The 27,125-nt window shown below is 41.5% G+C and overlaps 1 protein-coding gene across 1 annotated transcript; it reads right to left on the bottom strand.

The window, feature by feature from the left end:
• On the bottom strand, positions 1-25,595 carry GPR137B (G protein-coupled receptor 137B). The gene is made up of 7 exons (XM_041414046.1): positions 25,087-25,595; positions 15,974-16,023; positions 11,017-11,239; positions 7,066-7,215; positions 5,007-5,135; positions 2,112-2,236; positions 1-604 (listed from the first exon to the last, which is right to left on the bottom strand). Exons 1-7 carry the CDS (start codon positions 25,453-25,455, stop codon positions 493-495), a joined length of 1,158 nt encoding a protein of 385 aa, XP_041269980.1. The 5' UTR covers positions 25,456-25,595; the 3' UTR covers positions 1-492.
• Between the last annotated feature and the right edge of the window lie 1,530 nt (positions 25,596-27,125).

Below are 27,125 nucleotides of genomic sequence, written 5' to 3'. Positions count from 1 at the left end.
CTTGAAAAGACAGTATTTAATTAGGTTGATATTTTTTTTCTTACAGGCTTTTATGTGCACGTAAAAATTGCAATTGTCATGCATTTGAAAAATCTATTCATCTGTTTACAGTATATTGATCATAATCATGTATTTCTAACTATACACAGTGTAAAAATAAAAATACTTAGAAAATAATTATGCCATTTCACATCATGAAATTTGCTCTTTTAAAATGAGCATAAAAATGATTAAATTATACCTTCTAACAACTCTATTCAAAGCCAAAATACCATGGCTTAGAACAAGGTATTAATTGTAACAGTCTTCAAAGTTTAAATCATTAGCTTATACTTCTCCTTGAACTATGAAAAGCTCATGGCAAGGTTCTTCATTTATGTGTGCATAGGAAAGTTTCTAAAAACCAAAAGGTGAAGGAAAGTTGCTAAGCTGTGTTTTTTGGAACATTGGTTTTAATATTGCAATGTCCTAGAATGCTGTAGTCGATTGAAGTTAAATGGGGCTTGGCCGGTCTGTATCCAGTGCTGGGTCGTGTTGGAGGGATCCTATGTAAGCCATGAAGCTGTTGTTCTGATGGCTCCAGTCATAGTAGTCTGGAGAGAAACTTAGAAAGAAAATAGAAGAATTAGTGATAGATTGGTTCTGTAGGCACCTGCTTAGAGAACATGGGGAAAATGCAATCATGTAGAGATAGTTCCCATGGTGAAGTGCAAAAATAAAATAAAGCCCCAACCAAGGGTACAGGCAGCTATTTATTTTTCTGATCTATCAGTTATTTTGGCCCAAGTGTTCATTATCTATTTCCTGATTCTCTTGGTTCATTAAAGACCCTCCCCTTTCTGATTTGCTGTTCCAGAAGGTGTTGGAAAAATCCCAGAAATGGTGCTGCTCATCCCTGCCAAGTCCTGGCACTGCAAGGGCCTGTCAGAGATCTAAACCTCCCATGTCTGTGTCCCAGACCCTAGGACATATTTTCCATGCTGTCTTTTCTCCCATGAGCAGCATGACACAGTGCATGTGGCTGGTTTGGCTTCCACTGGGAGCTGTGCATGTGTTACCAGTGTGGTTCTCTGGTTCCCTGATGGCTCAGTATGGAAGAGAGGGTGCCTGTGGCTCTAGGATGGGATACCAGGCTGGCTCAAACTATCTCCAGCATCCTCTGTGAGCTTAGTTACTATGTGAAAAACTAATTAATGCTAATTAATAGGATGACTGATAACTGTAAATGGTGAGTGTGCAACTTCACTGAGCCACGGTCTGGGCTCACAGACAGTGACTACACTGTCACCTGAATAAGTGACAAGAACTAGATCTGGGTTATGTTAACTACTTGAGTGGTTACATTAATCTATTCCTATCGTAGTGTAGCAACAGCAAAGGGATAACATGACTGAGACTCCTTTCAGGGCAGGATAGAGTCCTGTCAGTGTCTTTCCTTCTCTGAATTGGGTGCTGCCATTTTTCGTGTGAACTGCTCCTTCCTGGACCAGAATCCTTACCTAAACATCACAGCTGTGCAGAGAAGATGGAATTTTTGTGCCAGTTCTGGGTTGTGTGGGATTTCAGCACTTTTGGTGGATTTTTCTAAGCTTTGAACATGTGGGAAAGCTGATGCTCCCTTCATTTCAGGTTACCCTCACATTTAGCCATGTGAAAGGACAACCTAAGTTGAAAGGCTTATCACTACAATCATCACAAGCTGCTGCCTGTACTGTCCAGCCTTTCCCTGCTCTGCCTGAGCAGGGAGACAGCTGTTTTTCTAGGCAGACTTGGTCTCACACTTGAATGAGTAAATGGTACTTCTGAAGCTACTCTGAGAAGAAATAGAGGATGAAACAAAGTTCTGACCTGAGTTTTTCAATGAGCAGTACATTGGTACAATTCTTAAATTATGTAATGATTTTCATTCTTGTGTCTTTATAGTGTGTACTTGGACCCCCAGAGTCACTCATTGCTGCCTTTCCACCTCAGCTTCCTCTTTTGCTTCCCCTCACCCTGCTGGGATTTATGCAGCAACTGCAGCTAGACAATTCACATCCGTCTTCTGTGGTGTGTCAGAATTCCTCATCCTCCACTTTCTGGGCAGCAACTGGTTCACTCTTGTATCTCACCTGCCCTGTGCCCCCTGTGGTGCAATATTCCAGGCCAGATCATCGTCACTGTCGTATCTGCGGGGGTTGTCAAAGAAGTAAGACCTGGGACTGAAGCCGTGGCTTGGGACCATTCCTGCATTGGCCTGAGAGAAGGGAAACCTCAGTCAGTATTTGCAACATGGATCAAATAGCTGTTTATCAATTGCCTGGTGCCTGACTTCCAGAAGAAGTTGCTGCCAAGTTACCTTACCTTGTGGTTTCCAAAATAAAACATGCAATTTTGCATATGCTGAAGACAACAGAAATAATTTTGCTTTTACTGTTCATCTCTACTAGCACAGAGATACTGATCTCAACAGCTTTTATTTATCCTTAATTCTTAGCTAACACCTGACCTTCTGAAGCCACCAGTCTGTATTCAACCTTTCTGCTGAATTCCTGTCCATCCAGGACACTTCATGCTTTTAGGCACTGACTTGAAGTGAGCAGCAGGAAGCAGCCGAGGAGCTGAAGGAAGCGTACAAAACATCTAAAAAGATTTGATTTTTACCTCTCACATTGCTAACACTCTCTCTGGTGCCTTACCTCCCTTACCACAGGAACTGATCATGTTGAAGCTTGGCATCCTGCTTAGTGAGCCCATATGTGAAAAGTCCCTTTGGCCCTCACCAAGCAATTTCACTATCTAATCTATAGTGCTGTGAGGGTCAAATCCTGAGGTCAGGCCTTTTGACAAAACAGGGAAAGGAGCGTACATATAACTCTTTCATTTATAAAGCATTTTCACTTTATTTCCCTGTGAATCAAAACAGAAAACATACAAGATGTAAGAAATCAGTTTGATTCCAGAAACAGTGTAAAGAGACATCTAAGAACCCACTGATCCTCAACCACTGATCCACTGCTCCCATCCCCAGGGAAGAGGGGTTCGCTGTGCCTGTGGGTAAGTAGGATGAATCTTCTCTCTTTAAAAGGAGAGCAGTTTGATCTCCCTCTTTATTTTATGCATTAAATAACTTTGACAAAGATGATATGAGGATTAAATGCATCTCTGTCATGCCCCCATTTCCAACATTTGTCTGGTTAAAGGTATGGCAAGGCAAAGGGCCACATGCTGCTGTAACCCTGTGTCAGCACCAGAGCCAACAGACAGCTCATTCCAGGCTATAAGTGCTGATTATTTCAGTGAATTGTTTCACATTCACTGAATTATTTCATATTTGAGTAATGCTGAATGCAAGATGCCTCTACTCAAACTTTTTGTTTCTGAAGTCCCAAATGAACCATGAAACCAAAAAAACTATTTATCAGGACTTTTTATTAAAAATTAAAGAATATTTTTGATTTTTACCTAATCAGACTTGTTGTTATGATTTATTTAACTAAAAAATTGGGTTAATTCTAACCCCATGCTTTCTGGCCAAGTAGCAGACTACTGAATGCATTAGTGTAAAATCCTGCGGCCCTTGGTCTCCCTCTTGTGGCAATCTCACACTGAAGTTCAGTTTTCTCTTGCTACAGTCTATTAATTTTTTGTTCAATTCTACTTATTTCTGGTCTTCCTCTAAATATTTGTCTTATGTGAAAAAAAAATCTATATATGATCTAACCCAGGTGACAGATAATGTTTACCCTGAAAAAGATTTCCAGAAAGGAAGTGATAACACTGTTTGCCTCTTCTGAACCGTGTCTTTATGGAGATTTAAGGCTTTCTGCAAATCACAATGCAAAAATATGTTATATGTGTTAGTGCCCAGCTCTTGTAGGAGAATACTGCCTGTTTGACTCCACCTGAGCTCTTGTTTGATTAGGATTCCAAGCCTTCATGGGATCCGATTTTCTAAATGAGTGATTAGATCGCTTTCATTATTTTCATTCTCTGTGAATATCCTCCACACTATCCAAACTTGGCCACCAGGTATAGCCTTACTAAACCCACTTTAAATGAAGTGAGATCTCTCTGTGGCCACTTTTTAGAAAAGCAGGACTTCTAGCCTGTACTTGAATACATTTCTTCTCTTTGCAGTTGTCCTGGTTAACTCCAAAGCAGGAGTGAGACTGAGATGGTTTTGGTTATGGACGCTGGGATCCATGGGGTTTTTTAGTGCAATGTCAGGTATTACTTCCTTGCTCATCTTGGCTTTATCATGGTCTCTGAAATGTGCATATGAGGATAAAACCCATCACCTTGTCTAGAAAGTTATTCTGTTATTTGTTTCTCTTACTTGTGTATTTACCATTCACATCCCTTTTGAGTAATATTAACTTTGGTTTCATTTGGCCTACAGAAACAGAGACATTACCTCAGTCCCAGTGAGAGCTGTACTTCCTGTGTGCCTCTCAACCAGCTAACCTGGAGACATTGCCTACAGCTACAAAAAAATGCTTGTCCATCTATTAACTACCTAGATATTAAGGACATTTACCAGGAATTATCCTTACAACTCACACCTTAATCTTTGGTCTTCTGAAATAGCCAACAAATCAGCAAGTGCTTATTATGGCCACCATTTTCCATGGTCTTTGACTTGGAAAAAATTCAATCTATTATTTCACAACCCTGGTAGCACACAACCATTTTCGCTACTATGTGATGAAAGATGCCAAGTTTGGATAACAAACTCCTTTTCCACCTATTCCAATAAAGTGCTGTATTATCTCAAAGAGAAGTTGTCCCTACCCTTAAGAAAGTTCCTGATTTTTTAGATAACCTAGCCTTTCTTTCTGGATAAACCTGATGAGTTTCTTTCAAGAGGAGTTAGCATAAAAAAGTGGGAAGTTTTGGTTGCTCTTATTCTGACACATTGAAAAAGAGAAGTCAGAATGTAAAGAAGCAAAAGATCCCTCAGCAGCTGAGCCCTTCAGACCTGCCTGGACATTACACCTGCAAATACACTAACAAATTCCACTTACTAGATCTTTTGTAGGGTTTCGGACACGGAAGAAATACACAACCAGGGAAGTAGGCAGGAGCTCCCAGATGAAAAGGATCACTCCAAACACTATGTAACCTGCATCTCCCAGCTGACATTTCAGATCTGCCTGTTGAAAAGTAAAAGAGTAAAGGGTTTAAAAATAAAGGTGGCAGCTCATTTGAAGGTACAGGAGGCAATGCCAGAAATTCCATTCTGGAGAGCCAGATCAACCTGGTTAATGATTAATGGCATACTAAAAAAATCAATATGCTATCTTGGGTACATGATTTCCCTTTCCTCCTCCTGCTATTTTCCTTCAGAAATATCAGTTTAATGCAGGGGTCTTCCCAGCTTAAAAGCCTGGCAAGCAATCACTTGATGAAGTGATCAAATTCAGGTAATGAGAAACTAGTTTTCCAGTCTCTTTCCTGCTGGGAATAATTGTAAAGGAACAGTCAATGGTCAAGGGCATTGCTTTTAAAAATGAAAGGCTTGGGCCTGTTCAAATTGGTGCACATTCTAAGGTTGATTAACCCTGCAGGCACTGCAGCACTAGCTGGCTGTGATCTTCTCTCTAGATCTCCACCATTGCCCACAGCTACACAGGGCAAATCCCATCCTTTCACATGGTTTGTACAGAAGAGAAAAGGGTGTTTCTGACTGGTGACTTGAAGCAATACTACAGTACATTTATTGTGCTTTAATTTTAAAAGTGTCTTTTGAGTCTGGTACCAAATTGAGCACCCACTTCTTTGTTCCAGGCCCTTTACATATTGTTTGAATAACTTACCCCAAAATCCATGCAACCCTAAAGTCACAAGCTAGAATAGATGTTCAAAAATGCAGTAGTAACTCAAGGGCTAAAAAGCATTCCCGTGAGCTACGCGTGAACAACCTCTGCCTCCAGAGGGCAAACAGGACCAAGTAAGTCTGGCCATACCAGCCCCTCTTACTCCAGACTGTAGGAGTCAGAGCAAAATTGTCCCCTGCAAGGGGTCAGCAGGAGCAGCAGGAACTCCTCAGGGCTTAACAAGAGGGAAATTGTTTGATTCAGGAGAAAGTCAGAGCCTAATGCCCTTCTGCCTAAACCTGACTGCTCTAATTCCATTGGCAACACCTGCAGTCCTCTTCTCTGCACTGCATCAGAGTTGATTAAAGGTGCCTTGACAAACACTACTCAACTTACATAACAAGGTCCTCAGGGCAATCCTATCCTACTCTTTACCTACTTCTTAATTAGAGTTTTACTTCCTGCTCAACAGAAATTTGTTAATGGCTGCGGGTTTGCTTGGCCACCTGGGCAATACAAGGTCCTTGCATGGCTGGGAACACTGGGTCTGCAGGTGCTTGCTGATTGCAGGGGAGACATGGGATTTTGAGGCCAAACCAAAGATACTCATGATCCAGACCCAGGCCCAGAAAATATACTGGAAATATACTGGAACCTAAATACACTCTTCAAAGCAAAGAAAGGAGCTGGATGCTGAATTTATTAGAATTCAACAAAGAATCCCCTGCTATTTCCTTTAGAGTTTTTTTTATTACTGTTAGTTTTCAGTGTAAATTGTCAATTGAAATTAAAGGTTGGGAAGAGTTGTAGCCTTATCCTTATCCTTATTCCAGAATTATAGTAAACAACCCCACAGCCCTGGATGGCAGTGGGATATGATGTCTTAGAACTGAGCATTTCCGTGGAATCAAGCACTGTTTTTCTGCTTCTTTAAGTACAATACAGTCTTTACAGTGGACAAAATACCTGTCTATTTTAAGAAAAGGTGCTCTTTATTTTGACAACAAAATCAAGGTAAATAAAAGATAGATTTTTAAAAATTGTTTGTCTTGTGGTTACTTTTTTTTTTTAGCACAGAACTGGAGTTTTTATCCTTATGCCAAAATTATCATATATTTGTGTTCCTGGAGCAAAATCATCTTAGTGCCTTGAATGAAAGAAATAAAATAGGGTTCCAATATATTTACTTCTCCTGTGATATGATTTTGGAACTCAATCATCAGCTAGAGAATTAGGTTTTCTCATTAGCAAATATTTTCATACTTGCCTGATCTGACACGTTGTACCAATCATAATCAAAAGAGTTGACTTTCTTGGTTTGGGAAAATGATAAGATGAACAAGTTGTAGCAGGCTCGTGAGGTATAAAGCAGTATAACAGTCACTCCTATGCTTGTCACCTGACAGACAGATGAGCCCTGGAAGAGATTTCAGCACAGGTTATTATTCATACGGGAAGTTGAGAACAATTCTGCTTTGCATGGATTTTGAGAGTTGTCATGCTAGTCTGTCTCATGCGACTGACTTTTTGTCTTTCCTTCTTTGGCCAATATATCCTATTTTATGTATATTCCTTTATTTTATCAGCACAGTGGTTTCCAGGCAATGGTAGCAGTTCCAGCCCTTACCAAGATGGGCTGTGACTAATTTTTACATTTTATTAAACAAGTGCTATTTTCAGAGCAGTGAAAACATGGCAGACCCACTTGGTATGAGGTGGAGCAACAGAATTCAGCCTTCAGCTCTGCACTAGCTACAGAGCATCCTGTATCAGATGCTGGCTAGCATGATGCAACCTTGCATCTTTTTACAACTGCTTGCTTTGCACTAATTTCACAAGTACAGAGCAGGTCATAACAGTCAGCACTTAAACGCAGCACAGACAGGAACAGAACATCCTGCCTCAGCTAATGTCAACACAGAGGTGACAAAGTGGAAGCACGGCCTATGGGCAGAGTGACCACGGCAGGGCAGGCTGAGGTGCAGCTTGGGCACAACGGGAGGAATGAGACTGCAAGTGTGAAATTGGATCAGTTCCTAAGCCCTAGAGAGAAAACTGGACAAAGCAGGGGAAAGAGCCTGATCCAGTGAGAGGAGTAAGTGCCTGACCACTGTGTCAAGTGGGCAGGGTCACTATCAGGGGCTGAGACAGCAGCACAGGAGTTGTAGCAGGAAAGAATCCAGGAGCCATGGCTGCAGAGATTTGTGTGAGTCTGATCAGAGAGGCAGGCAGATGCACAAAAATGGGACTGGCTTTGAAAGAAACTCCAAGTAAATTCTTTGTAGCTGGCTCTGGAATAGTGCTTTGCACAGCCAAAGGAGGAAAGATGGGTTAAAGTGCTGTGTGCATTTAGAGGCAAGTTGCCTTGCAGTCATTTGCTTCTCTAGCCCTGCCCTCTCCCTCTCCTGGCAGAGACCCACACCAGGAGAATGGGTTCCTTTCATCTATGTGAGAGAGATAGGCCAAGAGAGAAGTTGCTTCTCCCTGCCACAGGACCTTTTAAACCAGTGCAGGAGACTGGAAAGTCTGCATCTTATTCCCTCTGCTCACACACTCTGCTTTCAGGTTTGCAGCTGAGGGTCAGAGGTTCAAAGCACTGTGGTTGGCAGAGCAGACAGCAAAAGGGGTAAAGAAGTATCAGGTGAATGCACCAAGCCACCATGTCTTGAATTCCTGGACTTCAGGAGACTACCAGGGCTCCAGTGCTGCTTTCCCAAGCTGTTGGCTATTGGCCCTGCAGCTTTATTGACCCAGCTCCTCAGTCTGCCCTCCCCAGTGAGCATAAGTTAAGAGGAGCTCAAGGAGTTTTTAAAACAGCTTGTGGAAAACAAGCTTGCCTGCCTTCCCAGCAAAATAACATTGGTTCAGTGACCAGCCAGGCTCTGAAAATACCCAGTGCAGTCAATGTCTCTGAATTCCAGCTTATAACAGCCTGGAAACACCACCATTCACCAGGCTGTAACCTACAGGCATGCCAGGACTGAGCCAACAGACTGCAGCTACTCAGGAATTGAAGTCAGATCCATAGCAGGCAGTGGTGAAAGCTGTGGCAATACCAGCAAGCAGGAAATGCTTTAAAGAGGAAATGTTTGCTGGGCACTTCTCTGTTCTCCTTCAATACTAACAAGTCAGTGGTGCTGTCATGGAAACCGAGGGAGAGAGAGCAGAGAGAAGCTGCTGACTGGCACATACCATACTCGGTGGCATTTACAGATTGCAGATAGCAGAAGCAAAGAGCAGAACGGGGTTGGTATTTCCCTGTATAAATTTCCCTACATAGCTGTCATTCTTTAACAGTTAATAGTTAAATGTGTAGAGATTTAACAAACTTCCATCCCACCAAATACAAAAAAGCAGATAAAATTGTCCTGGTTTTGCTTCCATACACTTCAAATGCTTCAAATACACTTAGTGGGTCAGTGAAGAGAGAAGGAAGCAGTGAAAGTAAATCCAGAAGAATTTTCTGTCACAGGCCCCTGCAGAAAAGAAGGGGAGCCCCAAGCTGGTAGTGTGTCCCTCCACAGAACCAGCCCAAGTCAGCACTTAAGGGCAGGGCTGTGCACCTCCTTGGTGCTGGCACAGCCCTGGCCCAGAGCACCAGGGTGGTTCCCTGTGCCAGGTCATGGAGATGAATGTGTTTTCACATGTGGTTGGAAGATATATGCCAGCAAATGGGAGATGCAAATAAAAGGCTGCCAGTACTGATGCAGTACTACATGCACCACAGAGCAGGCATTATCTCCAACAGTATTTCTGTCATATCACTGCAGAGAATGGATTTTTCTTCTCTAGATAGTTTTTTGGCATAACAGTAGCAGACAAAACCAGGATGTTTTATTCACAGCTAGTTTCAGTCAACTGTATCCCTAAAGTATGTGCAGTCAAACCCTACTGGAAGTCCTCAGAGGAACTCCCATTTCAGGTCAGCAGAAAGGAGGAGCAAATCACTCTAACTCCCACTTCTACATTCAAACTTTCATCAGCTGAGTGCTCTGTCCTTTCCTGTCTCCAGTAATGTTAGAGATTCTTTGGGTTTTGTGAAGTAGTTTGGAGTAAAGAAGGTTGGGTTTCCTGCAGAAGGAGAAAACAAAACAAAACCAAAACCAAACTGAAACAGAACCAAAACCTCCTTTAGGTTAACACTGCTTTTTTTTACAGAGATTTAGTCCCTTGTGATTTGCAGCACAAGAAAAACTTTTCTTACTAATAAAAATAATCCATTGCCAGTGCCCTTTGGTCAGCAAATGACAGGTTTGAAAGAAACAAAACTGAGCTGTGTTTTAAAATCTTCTATTCAGCCCTGAACTTTTAGTTGTTCTGCAGCATGGCCGGATTTGATTAAACAGGAAATGTACTTATTTCATCTGATTAAGTAAATGTAGAGAGGAATTGTATGATAAGGTTTTCTAAATAGCAGTTGAACCTTAAATTTTTTAAGGATTTGTTGTGGCAACAGCAATACATTATTGGTTAAACTGATAATTCAAGATTTAACTGTCTTCTGCAAATGCAAGGACTTTTGAAAGCCCTGTTTCATTGTTTATAGATACCAAACATCTTCACTGATTTTATAATAAACACTGCATGCTTATGTGATGCCACCCAGCTCCTTGACCACCGAATGTGTCCAAAGATATAAACCTAACAATATTTCTTTAAAGAACATCCTGCAGAGTAATAGGAGACATGTTTTAACCCTTTTCCCCAGCTGACTAAGTTATAATGTATTAAGTCTTTTAAAAAACATTCTAATTATCTGGAGGAATATATATAAGAATTTGCAAGTATATAAAGGGATATTCACATTTCTCTGTCTGGCTTATCTTCAGCATGCTGCTACCTTAAACAGTTAACTTAGTCAATGATTTGACAAGCTGAAGGATTTTGAAGTACAGGCCACTTCTATGTTGCAGTACTGAAGTGGTCTTCAGGCAAGGGACCCAGAGAAAGCAGTGTCTGCTTGAAAAAGAGCTGTGAGAAACTCCAGTCAAAAAGTTATGCAAAATCTGCCTCAAAACCACATATTTGGGATCACCTTTTGGTTTTAACCAAAAGGACCCTTGCTACCATTTAATATTTAATTCATGTACTGAACACGACAGCCAGCTAAGCGCAGGCTGTGAAGTTTAAGGCCTCCAACTCTCAGGCTTTGTGGCTTTGCCTTGCACTGCCCTTGTATCTCAGAAGGTACTTGAAAAGAACTGAAAATGTACCTTACCTTGGACTCCAAGTAAATGTTGGCTAAAGACATCTTGGAGATCTTATACAGGCAGATGGAGAGTGAAACAGCGCACAGCACAAACAATGTGTCATTAATTGCCACCCGGACAGAGACAATGATTTTTCTCTCTGAATTCTGTGTCCTCACCAATACTGCACATGTTAAATTCACCAAGAGGAAGAGGAGACTTATGAAAAAAGAAGCCAGGTAGAGGGGCAACCTGGGAGAGTGAGAAGAAAACAGTTTTAGCAACATTGTTCAGCAAGTGTCCATCATGAGATGGAAGTTGCACTCTGAGAAATGAAATCTGCCTGTGTTGGGCTGCCACACCAGCTGCCTGAGCCAAAATCAAAGTGCTCCAGATTGCTGGAGAGATTAACCTAGCCCATTTCAAACCTGTTTTTACAGTTACACAACAAGCTGTAAGTAAAGAAACTAATATCAAGCAGCAAAACACAGAAGACTGCAGCAGAAATCGAACAGCACAGTTCTCAAAAACGACTTAAAAAATACAGGTGCCATTTTTATACTGTGCCCTTCATACATAGCACAAACCCTCTGCCTACTCACTCCCAGAAAAAACTTCTGCCTGGAATGGACTGGTTTTGACCCTGGTTTTCCTATACCACCACTGCCACATAAAGCATCACTGACTGTTCTGTCATCAGATATCAAATTAGAGAAGCGTCTAATAGCAGGAAAAATCTCCAAGTTACTGGTTCCCTAGCTTCTATCTCTGTTTCTTTTCCTCAACAATTTGGTCATGGTCAACCTCTTGAAAGAAACATCAAGAAACAACTATGTATATTGATTCTGGGTTGGTATCTTGCCATCTAGGCCAGGATAGAGGGGTGTTTATACAACCACAGAAGCCGACCTGGAACCAAAATGTGACAGACAGAAGCCCAGGAGTTGGACTGTTTTTATCCATCTGGTTCTTTTCCACCCTACCCAGTACTGATACCTACAATATAAGAATACCATGTAATCAAGGTATTACATGGTATGTAATTTTCTTATTTATTACTGCTTGTAATTCCTCCTTATGTCTACACAAACCTGTGGGACTTTCCATTAGAAAAAAAAAAAAAAAAAAAAAAACAGCATGTTTCCATTTCAAGTATTTGCTTAGCTCATTATCATTGCTGACCAAGGAAATTACTGATAAGATTCATAATCTGCAGTCACTGAACAAGAGGTTTTGGCCACAGCTTTTCATTCCTGTTGGAAACTTTGAATTTGGCTGGCAACAAACATACAGACTGTTCCTGAGGAATCCAGTTCTGATTGTTTAACAGTACTTTACCCAATGGGGATCTTTTTCTTTCACACATTCGTATTCTTTTGGGTTAGCATCAATGCAGCTAAAAAGCTGAAGCATAGCTGGCTTCATTTCAGAGGGCAGGAAAGGAGGAGATACATCTCTAAGAAATTTTAACTGTCTTAGAGGGAGAACCAAAAGCCTAAAAGCTTGTGAATCAATGCCTTTCTTTCCAGCTATATCTGGCAGTGAGCAAGGATGCTGTTTTTTCCTTGCCAGGCACGGAAATTCCCTCTCAGCAGGAAGATTGTGCTCATTCTTAACTTCCCAGGGCAGGGCTCTGTTTTTTAGGATAAGCAGCTGGAGGTAGTTCCTCTAAACCTCATAGGCTAATGCTGGAAGCACTGCACTCCTGAAGCTCCTCTCTCACACGCTTTCCTCTGTAATGGTGGTACATTTACAGCTTTTTGTAAGTACCTCAGAAGTCTTTAAACAGTGGTCACATGTCTTCCTTTCCTTCCCCTCCCCAAGTCCCATCTCTAGTCCCCTTGTGGGGGCTTGTGAGGAAGGGCACACTCTTACACCTGCCTTGCTTGTGGGACGGTAAGTACATGCCCCCCTCTTGCTCACCTTAGCCAGAAGGACCTTCTGCTGCAGCACAGCCTGCATGCTGGCATGCAGCATCAAGCTGGCTTGCAACCAGCAAGGCTGAGATGCTTCCAGGCCAGGCTCCTCCTCTGCAGACTTCAGCAAAAAAAAAACTCCCCGAAAAACAAAACAAAACAAAACAAAATCCAAAAAACCCCAAACCCAAAAAACAAACTAAAAACCCCCCCCCAAAAAAACCGCCCCAATAAAAAATCCCAGTGCTTTCACACTTTCGAGCCCACACACTCCCATATGTGCCAGGGTGAGCTGTCGTGGCAAGTCAGTCGTGCAGCTCTTCACATGAGGATCTTCCAGCCCCCCCTTATTAACATGATGTGGCTGGGGAAACGGCTGCCTGGCTTGCAATGCAATAGAAGCATTGTTGCTGAATTTAAGGAAAAGCACTGATAGAGATGCAAACTGTCTCTCTAGGGGAAGGGTTTTAGGGTTTTAGCAGATTAAAGGCAGAAGGCATCTTTACAATTCAACTACAAGAGTGCCTATAAGGCATGAAGAAGCATATGGAGTTTTATAGAAAACAGAAAAGCAGAGCAGGAGAGGTGTTTCCAGACAGCACCAGTGAAAGTGCAAGTGAAAGTTCAAAGGCCTATTGTGCCTAATCCCCACTTTGGGACTAGTCTTTAAAGGAGCCTTGTGTAATCTGGTTTGGCTGGGGAAGAAACATGCCAGGCTGCTGTTCTGTTCTTTCTGTGTCAGGCTGAATGTACCCATAAGTTTTCTTTGAGCTGAAAACAAAACCTCAGATAAATGCAGTGAGATTTGCCTCTTTTAACAAGAAAATCTGTTCAAAATGACTGTATTTTGTATGCAGTGTTTGAGGCCTGTGTGTAACAAGACATGCCCATACAGCACGATAAGCCTCATCCAAAAACCTGGTGACAGTAAGAAATCCCCAAGTCCAGGGAGACAGGCAGAAGGACTGTTTAAATATGAAATTGGGCACGGGCTTCACCTTGAGCTCTTTTACTAACATTATAAAGGCTGTTCTTAATAAAGTTTGCTTAAGATTCTGGATCCCTGATCGGATTTATAGGATTTTATTTTTTTTTTTTATCTGAAATTATTTTAATTTCTGAGATCTGTATCACAGACAGAAGTCCTACCTCTCAGTTGCCCCATTTATGTTGCCATCATCTGTTGCAAAAAATGGCAATACCAGGCAATAGGGTCTCACACTTATTAAAGAAAATGGAGAGAAAAAATCAAAAAGTGGACATTCAGTAATGAAGAAAAATCAGATTCAGCAAGTGCAGATTCTGTAGGCCTTGCATCCATCATTTATCTCTCCCTCAGGATCTGAGCAACCTGATCCAGTGAAAGATGTCTCTGCCCATGGGACATGGGTTGGACTAGATGATCTTTAAAGGTCCTTTCCAACACAAGCCACTATGTAAGTCTGTGTTCTATCACTAGCTTGTTACAATTAATTCATCTGTGGTTGTGCACATATTACATCATTTCAATTGCCCTGTGTAAGATAGGAAATGAGGTCAGCTTTATTAATATAGCTCTTTTAGACAAACTAACCACACTCATGCTGAGATTGAGATGTTAAAACAAAATACAACTGAAATTCCTTACCAAGAGATCTGAACAAGAAAGAAAAAATTAGGCCAGATCCAAGAGTAATTTGTATTAGCAATCCAGTGGGGAAGAGTCAGGGTGGACATGGAGCTCTCATGAGGAGGGTAGTCTGTGCATGAGTAATTCTAGCCACAGTACATTTGTATTTAGGAACAAAATCCTCCAAGACCTACAGGCAGGTTGCTAATGCAGTCACTTCATAGGCATTGACTAAATATCATGAGCTCCCTGTGCTTCAAGAAAGACATTTTCAAGCAGCGTTCAGGAATAAAGCCTTGCCACAAGCATCAGTAAGAGGTGAGGTTCAAAGCTTCTAGCTCTCACCTCTACAGCCATGCAGAAACCTGTCCACAGGCAGCACCCCATCACCCTGAGCTGGCTCTGTGCAGAGTGATCCTGTTTATCTCCCTTGCCCGTGTGCTCCATCAGGGGCAGCCACATCTGCTCTGGGGGAGCTGCCTGTGGCATGTTCTGCTTGTCTGCCAGCCCACACTCCTGGATTTTCTTCCCATAGGAACCAGAGTGCAAAAGAGGGCAGTTCAGCCTGGAGCCCACATTCCTGAGTCAGCCATCACACTCTGCATTTCCCACGCCCTCCCCAGCCCGCCTCAAGCCTGCTCTCACTGTACTGCCCTTATACCAAACATGGTTCCCAAAGCACTTGGTATAGATGATTGCCCCACAAGCTGTATGAAAACCCAGTAGGATAACAAATTTCTAGACCAAGGACAGTGATAATATTTGCCCTGTTGATACAGTACTATGTTTTCCTAACAGTCAGCAAGTAACAAGTCAGATTGCAGTTTAAATTATTCTACTTTCCTATCCTGAATTCATATTGTAAATTCTTTCTTTAGAATGGAGACAACCACTCTCTCCTCCTTCCAAACAGCATTGCCCAACTGAGGATTTTAAGCATTGGCACAACAAACATTAATTTATGAGCTCTTCCTGAGCTTTCTGGACATTACTGCCCTTTGGGGTTCTTTCAAATACTTTCCCTTCACAATTTGTCCGTCATCTTCCCAAAACTTTTAAGGCTTCTATTACATTGACCTCACAGGTTAAAACATACTCACTCCCACTCATTCCTGTCAAAAAAATACAACACATCACTCTGCTTCTTCAGCACTGGATCTGAATTTATCTAGTAATAGAAATGTTAAGAACCAATAAACAAATCCCCAGGGTGGGTGTTTTCCACTCGCATTTGAAATATTTGCTTTTGAAATATGTGACTGTCTAAAAACGATCCCTGTGTTGAGAAAGGACACAGTCCCCTAAAGGTCATAGGAAGAAGGTGGCTTCAGAACCATCATCATCTAACATTGATATACAAATATGAATAGCTGAAATATGAGCATCAAAAATTAGAAAATATGTTTCTCAAACAGCACAGCTGCTCTTCCCTCCTACATTGAATGTTTGCAAAGTTCTTACCTGTATTTCAGTAGCTCAGGGGAATATTTTGACTTAGCTTTGAAAATCACCTGCACAAAAAAAAAATATTGCATCAAACATAGCACACATGTCAGCAAAGAGAGACAGTGTGAGTCACAGCAATTCTGTCTCACAGGCCACAAGACATGTCATGGCAGGTTTCATTACATAACGGATTTGCACGGATTGCTTACCCATGGCAGGCAAGCTCCAAGCAAAGTACTAGAACCACTCAGCAGGTGATCAGATGCACTTGTATACAAACTGTTCTACACTATTATTTTCATTTACTCTTCTTTAGGAACAAGGTCCTTTATACCAGTATTAACAAAAGGATCAATGTCACCATAACCATAGAGGGAAATCATTGTAGGCTCTTACATGACCTTTCAGTACACGCCTATCACACAGACCAGCTCACACCAAATGTTCCCATGAAAAGCGCGTCATAGTACCCTGGCCTGAAATTAGATCTATACTTTCACATTCATGTTGCATTGCCAAAAAGATGCCATTGAGAGCCAAACTCATTATTTTACTCTGAGGTATTATTTGGCTTCTGCTGACTGTCTCTTCACTGTACAACAATACGGGGTTTTTCAGAGAGATAGCTCAGGCCCAGGAGTTAGCTTGCTGTACCAGAAAACATAAAATACTGACGAGTTTTCTGTAATCTAGCTAGCTGCCATCAGTCATAGTTGTTTAACCATCATCAGAAATTATACAAAAATATATTATCATGTTTCGTAACTTATTTATTAAAAAATCACTTGAAAGTATCACTCCTTTTTTATAGGCTAACATGGTTTCCAAACAAACCTTTTTAGTTTACAAATGTTCATTTAAACCAACAAAAAAGCTCACTGGTTACAAGTATTATAAAAACCTCATGATGTATGACTTATTCTGTGTTGTTTCCCAATCACTTTCTCCTCAAGTTATGCTATCTTATCCATTTACCTTGGTTTTGCATGCCCTTTAGTAATGTTTGCATAATATTTGCTATGATTATTATGCTTTCCCAAGGAAACTGGACTTAAATGATCACACTGTGACTGTAGACATGTGTCTGCCTGTCAGTCTCTTTATCTGGCCTCTACTAATCTTAAAATACTTCAGAAAACTGATGGGAAAATGCTTGAAGTATCAAAGACATGGTCTTTTATCATCCTTCTAAAAATCAATAACTTAAAGGGAAAAAAAGGCTCTCTATAAATGTATCTAATATATGTCCTCTGTGAGGAGAAGCTACATAATGATTCTACACATCACCCAATAGGAGAGCGTCTGCAAAGCCAAATATTGTAAGAAATTCTCCAGTTATGGGAACAACTGAGAGTCAATCATGAGACATAGATCTGGTGAAAATCAGGCTCAACTTGTTCCAGATCTCCTGGAACAACTTGTCATTTAACTCCTATTCACCATAAAGAGCTGCCTTGACATGGAAATTATTTTTATGATGCATCAGCTTGCTTAGCAGTAGCTGAAGCAGCAGAGAACACTGAGTTTTTCAGCAAACTGAGAAGAAAATTGAAAACTTGGGGAAAAAAAGTCTGTAAAAATATTCTGCAACCATTGATACTGTTTTCAAACAGATAACATCTGATAGTATCCCTTATTGAAAAGTTTGTGATTCATTCTCCAAATTCCTGGATCATGAAATCTCACAGGAGTTTAGGAAGAGCTTTTAGGTTGTTTTATTTACTTGCTTTTGAAAGGAAAGGTACAAGGGGCTTGCAAATGTTCTGCACTTCTGCTGTGCATAAAGAGTAACTGTCAGTTTCAGTGGAAGGATGAGGTTCAAAACACTTCCCAGATACTTTTTTTGCAAGTTTTATTGCCTATTCTGCTTATTCTGTAAGGGAAGGAGGAAGCAGATTCCTGATCAAAATGAAACTAAATGAGTAATCTTGTCTCTAGGGTCGTTCCACAATCCTCACCTACTGTGAGTAGCACTTACACACATTGTACCATTTATCCTGACACCTTTCAGGAGTTGCACAGAACAGAAGAGTTCAGAGCCTCTGCAAAGAACTTCACAAGACAAGAAATTTCCAGCTGGCAACGAGTTGTTCTGGTTTCACAAAACCTAGCAAATATCAAGTTTCTAAATACCATCTCCAGCGGTACCCCAAAAATTATCTACTCATCCCTCTTAAGTCACAAAGTACTGTCACAAAAACAAGCCCAAGACCACAGCCCAGCAAAATCTTCATGGATAACTCAAGTAAAAACAAGTGTGATGCTCCTGCTGCAGACCCAACAGGATCTCCAGATTCAAGATCACCAAAACAGCTGTTACTGTGGTTCTGCATTTGGTGAACCTGTCCCAGGTGATACATGTTCTGAAATTTTCAGAGCAAGAGGACTACTAAGAAAGAAGATAAATACTATTTAAAAAAAAAAAAAAAAAAAAAAAGCTATATAGAATGAAAGCTACACTTTAAGGAGTAGAGAATTCTTATCAATTCACTGCTAGGAAGGAGCACAGGCAGCCAGATTCTGCCACCTTTGCTTAAACACTGATGGGGCTTTAGTTCATGAGTAGCCCTGCTGGAAGCAATGGGATTGTCATAGAATAAAGGGTTGTTTAGTGGGAGTAAGGATGTCAGGAGCTGATCTTAATATACCTTACATGCGTGGGTGCAGCTTCTTGCTTTTAACATTTAGCTCAAGAGACTGGTTGCTCAACGGCCCCTCCTCGCAGCAGTGTTGAGAAAGCTTCCAGTCAATATCTGAGTCATCTAAGTAAGTCTTCCAACAAACCAGAACAAACCAGACTATTCCTAAGAACAGACTAAACAGCAAACAGAGAGCAGGCTGTTTTAAAAAGATCTTTCAGAGAGGCCCAAGTTGAACATGGAAAATACAGTGAAAGTCCTTGCTAATTTTCTTATGTCTAAAGGGTTACTTTTTAGTCTTAAAAGTATTTCCCCTTCTGCTTGTTCTTTGAAGGAGAAATATCCTGTTTTGACGCTCTGTTTCTGCCAACGGGTTGGAAACCTCAAATGAGATTCTCACACCCCCTCCTTCACTCCCCTTAGGTATATGTCTGGCATATGAAACTGCAGCAGTTCAAAAGGACTCCAAAAATCTCTTCATACAGCCAGAGAAAATTCCCATTGCAGGAACTGATGCAAACAGCTGACCTTAGAGACATTTTACCAGGCCCCAGGAGTGGGGATGGCATGGGACCCATCAGCAGCTTGACTGCAGACAGCTCTGGAGAGCTGCTGGGCAGCAGAGCAGGCATACAGGGCCAGGCTGTTGTAGCTGATGGGACTTTCAGCTACTCAGGAACCACTTTGCCTCTATAAGTATCAGTGAAACAGCTGTCAAAGCCAAGACAGATATTCCCAAAGCAAAATAAAATCTCCCTGGAGCAATTTTCGTGTCCATGCTCTGATTTATCTAACTGATGTGATGACTGGCACAAACCCCTGCTGTACCTCCTGTGCTAGCTGATCAATTCACTTTTACAGGAGCTACAGCTCAGCTTAACAAAAAGCCTCAGATATGTGGTAAATGCTTGCATATGTCTCAAGCTGGCCCTCTGCACAGGAATGAAGTTCAGCTTTATTTATAACTTCTCACTTCAAAAGCCCTATAAGCACTTTCCCCTCCTGTTCCTTTCACCACACTCCCTCTCTTCCTCTGAAACATTCCATGCAAACTTCCCTTTGAAAACTGAAAATAATGCCACAACCTCATCATCAGCACATTTACCTTCCTTCTGCTGTGTATCTTTCAGTCCCAGGCCCACTTTCCCCTTTCTCTCTTTCTTCCATATTCATTCTTTTATTTGGATCAGATTTCCCAAAACAGGCAAGTTTTCTCTCTACTCTCTAAATTCTACACAGCTTGTAAGGCCTACAGACATGGGCAATATGACTCACTACCATACTCAGTCTTCCATAAATTGGTAAAAATAGTCCTAAAAGGACAGGGATGATTGTGGGGGCTGACAGCCACAGTAAACTTTCAAGAGTTGCTTTCCTATCAAATTATTTTCAAAGAAGTCAATGACCTCATCCTTCATGTCAGATGCTGACAGCCAGCCAATCTGCAATTGCAGTTTGTCTTCTGTAGATACACTAGTAAGGGCAATATTTTACAGCAAACATATTTGGTGATGCTTTACCATATGTAGTTAGACTCCTGTGTAGTTCTATATATATCTAAAGCTTCTTTTAAATTAATAATAAGCTTTATAATATATGATTTATCAATTTCTGCTAAAAGAAAATTCTCCAAAATAAAAAACCCTCTCTGTTCTCTTACTGGTGAGGACTTTTGAAATTCCATCGTCAATAATTAGAGAATGAGAAACTTTCTTAATTCTCCTCCCAGAGCTACCATTTACTCTGGTTCTTCTGAAATATTTGAAAACTTTCTGAAAGCCTTGTGCTGTTTTTACCCCACCCCGCCAGGCATGGCCAGCTCCCCTCTGAACTGTCTTACTCTGTACAATTTCTCTTCATTTGAAAGTCCCTGATTTTATCAGCACTGCCTGGGAGGCAGGGTAAGTTTCTCAATCTAAATGCCAAAGAAAAGGGAAGATGGTTAGGGAGGAGGAAGGAGAGGTAAAATCTGCCTACCAGCCTTCTCCACCCATACTGTCTCACAGCTCTTGAGCTCAGCACTACTTTTCCTTGATCCTAGAGAAGTTTTCAAACGGATGACAAAACCTAGACCTCACCCAACTGTTTTCTGTGCCTGGCCACAAGGGAGGCCTGGGATTTTCAGTGAAATTTATAGCTCATGGTCTTTGGCCCTGACCTTGTTCTTTGAGCCTGTAACCCTCCATCCTAGCCTCTCTCCTGCTTCATTTGTGTTCTGTTCCCCAGGGAAATGAAAAGCCTGAGCAAACAGGACAAAGTGAAGCAAGTCCTTCTCTGCCCACCCCTCACATGCACTGGAAAGGGCAACTTTATTTTTTTCCCAGAGCCTCTTTACTCTTTTACTCACAGCACTAACTGTAAAGCCTGAGGACCCATTTTGGTGTCCCCTTGTCAGGGACAGGGAAGATTTGAGAAAGCAGAACATAAATAAAAGAGTATCCAAATCCTGAAATCCTCACTTTCTTCATTAGCCTGGGATGCCTCACTGTGGGATCCTCCACTTCTTTCCCTTTAAAGTGGAAAATATGTTATTTATCAGAAAATAACCCCTTGGAAGCTGCATGTGTGATGAAGAATCGTGTTTCCCGGGCTGTCGGGGTCCACTCCAGCTAGCTATAGACCCTTGCCCACACAATACTTCATGGACGAAGGTAAAAGATTGAGAAGCGCTCTTCTCCGTGTGGGAAACATTGTCCTTTATTCCACGACACACATCAGGTGGACAAACCCATCGGAGAAAAGAGAGTGTTCCCTGGCAGCAGGGAGTTTTTATATCCCCGGATGGGGACAGAGGGAGAGGTCCACAGCCAATGGAATACCAGTGAGGAGTGGCAAGGGGAGGGTAACCCAGGGGAGAGACCACCAGGTGGTACCTGGACAGGTGAGGGAAAGACCATGTGGTGGGGGAAAGGGGTAACAAACCACAGGATATAACATAAGCTACACAGTGCAATACAAAACTATACTGTGCAAATTCCCAATCACACAATGCAAGAGAACAACTAAACTGGTGCACCACAACAGTGTGAGGCAAATATCTCTATGGGATTTTTGGTCTCTGAAGATGGAAATGTACATTGGCTCCCTATCTGGTGGATCAGGATCAGGGAGCTGCTCTGTCTTGGTACAGTGCTGTTACTTGCTGGTGTTGTGCTACTGTTTTACAAAAGTGCCACTGGATCTCATCTTCATTTGAGATTTATTTTAATGATTTCCAAGTAGGCAGAGGGCCTCGCCTTCTGAGAGGGTAGATCACATTATTTTTCTTTAGAAGGGAATGAATACAGACACAGGATTAATAAATTCGAATACATTTACTTATTCCATTAAAAATCATATTCATTTTCTCCAGTATGGGATCTCTGAGAGTAACTAATATTCTATAGGCCTTAACAGCAGCACCTTCTACTTGCTATAAGTAGGGCATTACAGCTGTATCAAAGTACCCTGCATTTAGCTCTGAAGCCAAAGGTCCTGTTTTGAGTCAGAACAATTTTGATTCTGACTTCTCTTTTGTTCATAGTTCCCCTGCTTTAGCAACCTGCCCCAACACACACAGAAGAACACAGGTTCTTCTGCTGCAGCTGCTGATGCTCAAGTGTGGGGACAAAACTCTGCTGTGCTGATGTCATCAGGACTTATTTGTCTTGCTACACATAAAACACAGCTGAAATTCCCCATGCCTTTGGGATACCTATTAAAAAAGAGAATAGTTGTGGCTAACTTTCTGGCAAGTTCAAAGGTGCTCATTATTTGAAAAACACCCTCTGGCACTCACCAAATGAGTTTTTTGTTTGGCCAGGAGGATTTGCAATATTTTTTAACCACTTTTTTTCCTCTCACATCTACATTTAAATGTTTTCCTAGCAGTGCCACATTTAGGAATGATGGGTGCTATACAGCAGATAATAAAAACCTATGAATTCCAGAGACCCATGGGCTCTCTTCCAGCACTCTGTACCTATACTATACACACATCACTTCTTTCCCTCTAGCTAAGCACCAGTGAAATAGCATGGGTTTCATGCAATGAGACACAGCTGCAGACCCTTCTCGCCTGTCTTCTAGAGAATAAAAGGATAAAAGTTGTTTCTAAACAGGTCTGTGAAGTTTTAAGCCATTACTGAAAACAAAATTTTCTCTCTCCACCCCTTTCACACTAGTTCTTGCTTGCCTACTGTGGAAAGTTAGATGTACATTACATACAAGATGCTGAATTTCAGGCCAAACCACCTTTTAATGGTTAGAAGTAAAGAATTAATAACAGTGAATTAAAAATATATGCACTTATTCTGTCATACATTCGTAGAATGGCTGTTCTTGTATTTCTTAAACCTTTGTTTCAGCTGGGGAGATATTTGAGATTAAGTTTCACTGACTGCAGCTAGCTCTAGAGCAAACAACAATACTATTCTTAAGTCTGTCTACAGTGGCCCAAGGTATTTAAAGGTTATGACACACATCACAAACTCTGAAAGTCCCTTGCAAATACTGGTTCAAAAGCCTCACAGCAGCTCTTCAAGACAGGTAACTATTCCACTCTTTTTCAGAGGGGCTCAGAAGAAGATCAGGAGGACTCAGGATGACAAAGCAGGAATTCTGTCTCAAAGGCAGATCCAACAGCCTTAGCATTTTTTGTTTCCAACCACTGACTTGTACTTCCTGCACGCTATTAGACAACAATGCTAAAAATAATTGAAAAGGACATATGTCTGCATTCTGTGTGCTGTCTTTTCAGATCTTCCTCAGACAAAAGGAATGTTACCAGCAGCACTAAGCCTCCTGAGTGCTGACACTACTGCACAGACTGCTGTGCCCCCCCATGCTCACTCCAGCCCAGGCTTCTCTTGGTCAAGTGCCAGGATGCTGCATTCTGCCTCCAGACTTCCACAGCAGCCCCACATGTGTGTCTGAGGGAAGAGCCTGACCCCAGGCTGTGACTTAGCCCCAGAACTGTGATAGGATGGACTGTGTGCTGATGGACATTTTACCCTGGGAAGCTGCACAGTTATCAAATGATTCTCACAATAGCTATGGGATAAAGCATAGGTCACCACATGCCTGAACTGGATTTGAGTAGTATGCAGATGAAAGGTTCCTGTAATCCCTTAATATATCTCAAGTACCAGGGAATGGAGCAGGGTGAGTTAGCAGGCATTTCAGACACTGAATCCATGAAAGCAAACCTAAGCACAAAACTGGGTATATGGTTCTAAGTATTTAATACCTTCTACAACTCAAGTGATCTTCTTACAGCTGTCATGCTTACCATTGCTGCTTTTCCAGCTCTGGGATAGCAGCCCTTGCATGCAGCCTGTCTCCATCAGGCTGTTCAGAATTGATAAGGCCTGTCATCACTACAGAGCATTGTTAAACACCATGGGGACTACAGAAGCACCAGCCCCAGACACCGAGCTGGTTCCAAGTGGGGCACGCAGCAACACCCAAAGCATCCTGAGCACTGTCTGGTGTGCTCCAGGGCTGGCTGATGCTCTCCTGACCAACTGCTCCTGCACTGGGAAAGTGGACTTTGATCAGGGCCACATGAGTGCAGGCTTGGTATCCTGCTCCAGGCACTGCAATAGGATTGAGGAGGTAAAGAATCCAGTCTCTGCCCTCCTGCAAGCTTCCTGTGAGATCTTAGGCAAGCCCAGCAGCCTTTCTTTGTCTCAGCATGCCAAAATCCCATCCTTCAGCCAAGTGCAAGATCACCATGTTCACCATAAATATTTCCAAGCAATTCTAACTGCAGCACCCTGGAGGCCTGTGCAGCTTTACTCATCTGACTTCTCAGATGTCCGTGGCACAGATACACTCTAAAGAACTCTTCCTGAAATGGAGATTCTATTTCCTTTACTCCAATATATAGCAAATTTACCTTTACATCAGAGAGCCCTTGAAATAGAGGGTGTGTCTGTGCACAACACTTAGCACTTATTGAACAGAGTCAAAGCCATTTGTAATACAGATTCTTACAGGAATTTGGGCCCACAGTAGGACAGTTTTGATTGTTATACACATAATAGAAACCTCACTGGGAAACATCAGCCAACTTATGAAAAAACTGAGACCGGGGGTTTGTTGCTGGCAAAATCAGACATTACAATTCTGACTGCACACAGAGATCAAGTCTGGTAAACCAGGAGGTTTTTAAAGTCTAATAACAATAATAGGGCATAATAATAAAATGACATTTTGGGTGTCCAAATTCCAAGCTCTCCTATACATTTTTTCTCCAATCTCTGAATTATTTTTATAGACAGTAGACATGTTAATTGATATTCTCACAGTGATCGCTTCAGGCTCTGGTTTCATTGTAACACTGATGACTTACATATAGACCAGAAGTTAAAGTACCCAAATAAACAACTGAAATTTGCTTTTTACATTGCCAAGGTACATTTGTAAATTACATTTTTTCTCATGATGATCACATAAAAAGGCTTTACCATTCAGCTAGATTTAATCAACTAAATATCTGTTGCTTACCTGTGTGAAGTAAAGATTCATCAGGGTCAGGGTGAAAAACTGGAGGCAGACTGGGAAGCAGTAGAGAAGCCAGAAGATGAAGGGGCTGAGAGAATTTGCTGTGACAAAGTCTTTGAAGTAAAATGAAAAGAGCACTGTCCTAAGAGAGGCCCAAAACAGGCACAGAAACAGAAAGACAGTTTGGTAACTGAACCTCTTGTGCCTGTAGTGAAGGACCAGCCAGAGCTGGACGTAGATGAACACAAAAAGCAGTGAATAAAAAACAGTATATACAATGGTCAGGCCCAGCTTCACATATGGAGGGACAGCTGGCGTCAGGGTCGGTGGAAGGGTGTCATTTTTCAGTGGGTCCCACTCAGGGCCCTCCATTTGATATCGGGAATCGTCAGAATTATTTAAGTTTGGCTGCCGCTGTTGCCTCCTCCTCCTTCTCCTTTCATCTTCCTACAGCATAGGAATCAAGAAAATGAAAGAAAACAAGCTGCACTTCCTCTTTGGCAGCTCAGTGTGGGTTGGTAGCACATGATCACAATTCAGAATGATTCATTAGGACTGCCTTTGTCAGCAATTGGCAGGGAACAGCTCAGAAAGCTGCTCTTTGCTGATGTCTCTGCACAAATCTTTACCATCCTTAAGAAACAAAGAAATCCACCAGCCCCTGAATGGTTTACTGCTAATTTTTTTCCTAAGGAAAATTATCTGGATTTTAAATCAGTTATGTAATGTTCTATTTTTTGGAAGAAGCAAGTACCTGACATTTTCCCACTGGCAGACACATAATATCTTCATAGGATTTTTTTTTCTTTTTTCCTGTTTAACAAGTACTTCATTTAGCTGCATTTTATTAGAAATCATTTTAAACACCCTCAAGTACTCCTGAAATTCAAACTGCTGTATTAAGCTGCAAAAGCTCAGCTTGGCATTGCAGAAAGCTTTGTGTTTATGAAGAGTTGCACAATCGGCACAGCAAATCTAATACATTCAGTTTCTTCTTTTTCTTATAAGACGCTTCATTAGAATAGGAGAAAAGGTACATCAGGACATCCAAACCTAGCATATATAGGAACAAAATAAAACCTCCTAAAGATCTAAATTCACCAAAGCATACATGCAGCTACAGGTTCTTTTCTTCTTGGTTGCTTTTGTGCCAACACTCTGGAAACAGCTGACTGGACACACATTCTCACAAGTGTGCCGATGCGCCCTTGGGAAGAAATCTATAAATTAATAGGTGCTATGGCAGGCTGATGGGTTTGACTCGTGGGGGTGAGAACTGAGAACTGAAACTGAGTGGTTTAGACATTTGTCGTGTGGTCAAAATGCTTCATATATCTCTAGGTCATGTATAGCACCAGGTACTGTACAACAAGATTTTAAAAGCTACTTTGGTTATGGCTGGAGCACTGCCACATTTGTCTCTATCATTTATAGTAAGCTGATTACAAGAAGTGCTATTACCTGGACCAATCCTCAGGGAAGATCCCACATGTCTGGTGAGCAGTGAAAAAAGATCCCTGTAGTGGAAGTAATGAACTAACACAGTGTACATGGTATGCAGAAACTGACACTAACAACTAAAATAATGATTTCCATTATTAATGCCTTGCACTAAGAGGAGTTCAAAACTACTGTTTTGTTGAAAAAGACAATTATCATAATTGTGCTTATTGATATAAATACAATATATAAAAATATGGGTATCTATTTAAAAAGATCTCAAAGTGAACCCCATTCTGTTCAGAAATACCCTTAAAGCCCTGACACCTTAAAGCTCTGTTCCAAAATCCAAGGTTAGGTACTGAAACTTAAGCAGTTTAATTTTCAAGGTGCTCAGTAAACTCAGGTCCCATTGACTGCAAAGGGATTTGTGGGTTCTCAGGGCTTCTGTAAATCTGGTCATTGATAAAAGTTTCTAGATATGATTTTAAGACTCTTACCAGGAGCAGGCAGCCTTGGAAATCCCAGATAAACAGCTTACAGAAGCAGGGTGATACACAGCACTGGGTGATGGTCGATTTGACTACATACAGAAATGTACA

This window comes from Onychostruthus taczanowskii, unplaced genomic scaffold (assembly GCF_017590055.1).
Source record: "Onychostruthus taczanowskii isolate IOZ18803 unplaced genomic scaffold, ASM1759005v1 scaffold104, whole genome shotgun sequence".
NCBI classification, from domain to species: domain Eukaryota; kingdom Metazoa; phylum Chordata; class Aves; order Passeriformes; family Passeridae; genus Onychostruthus; species Onychostruthus taczanowskii.
Note: the sequence above shows the minus strand (reverse complement) of the source record. Positions and strands in the feature narration are given on the sequence as shown.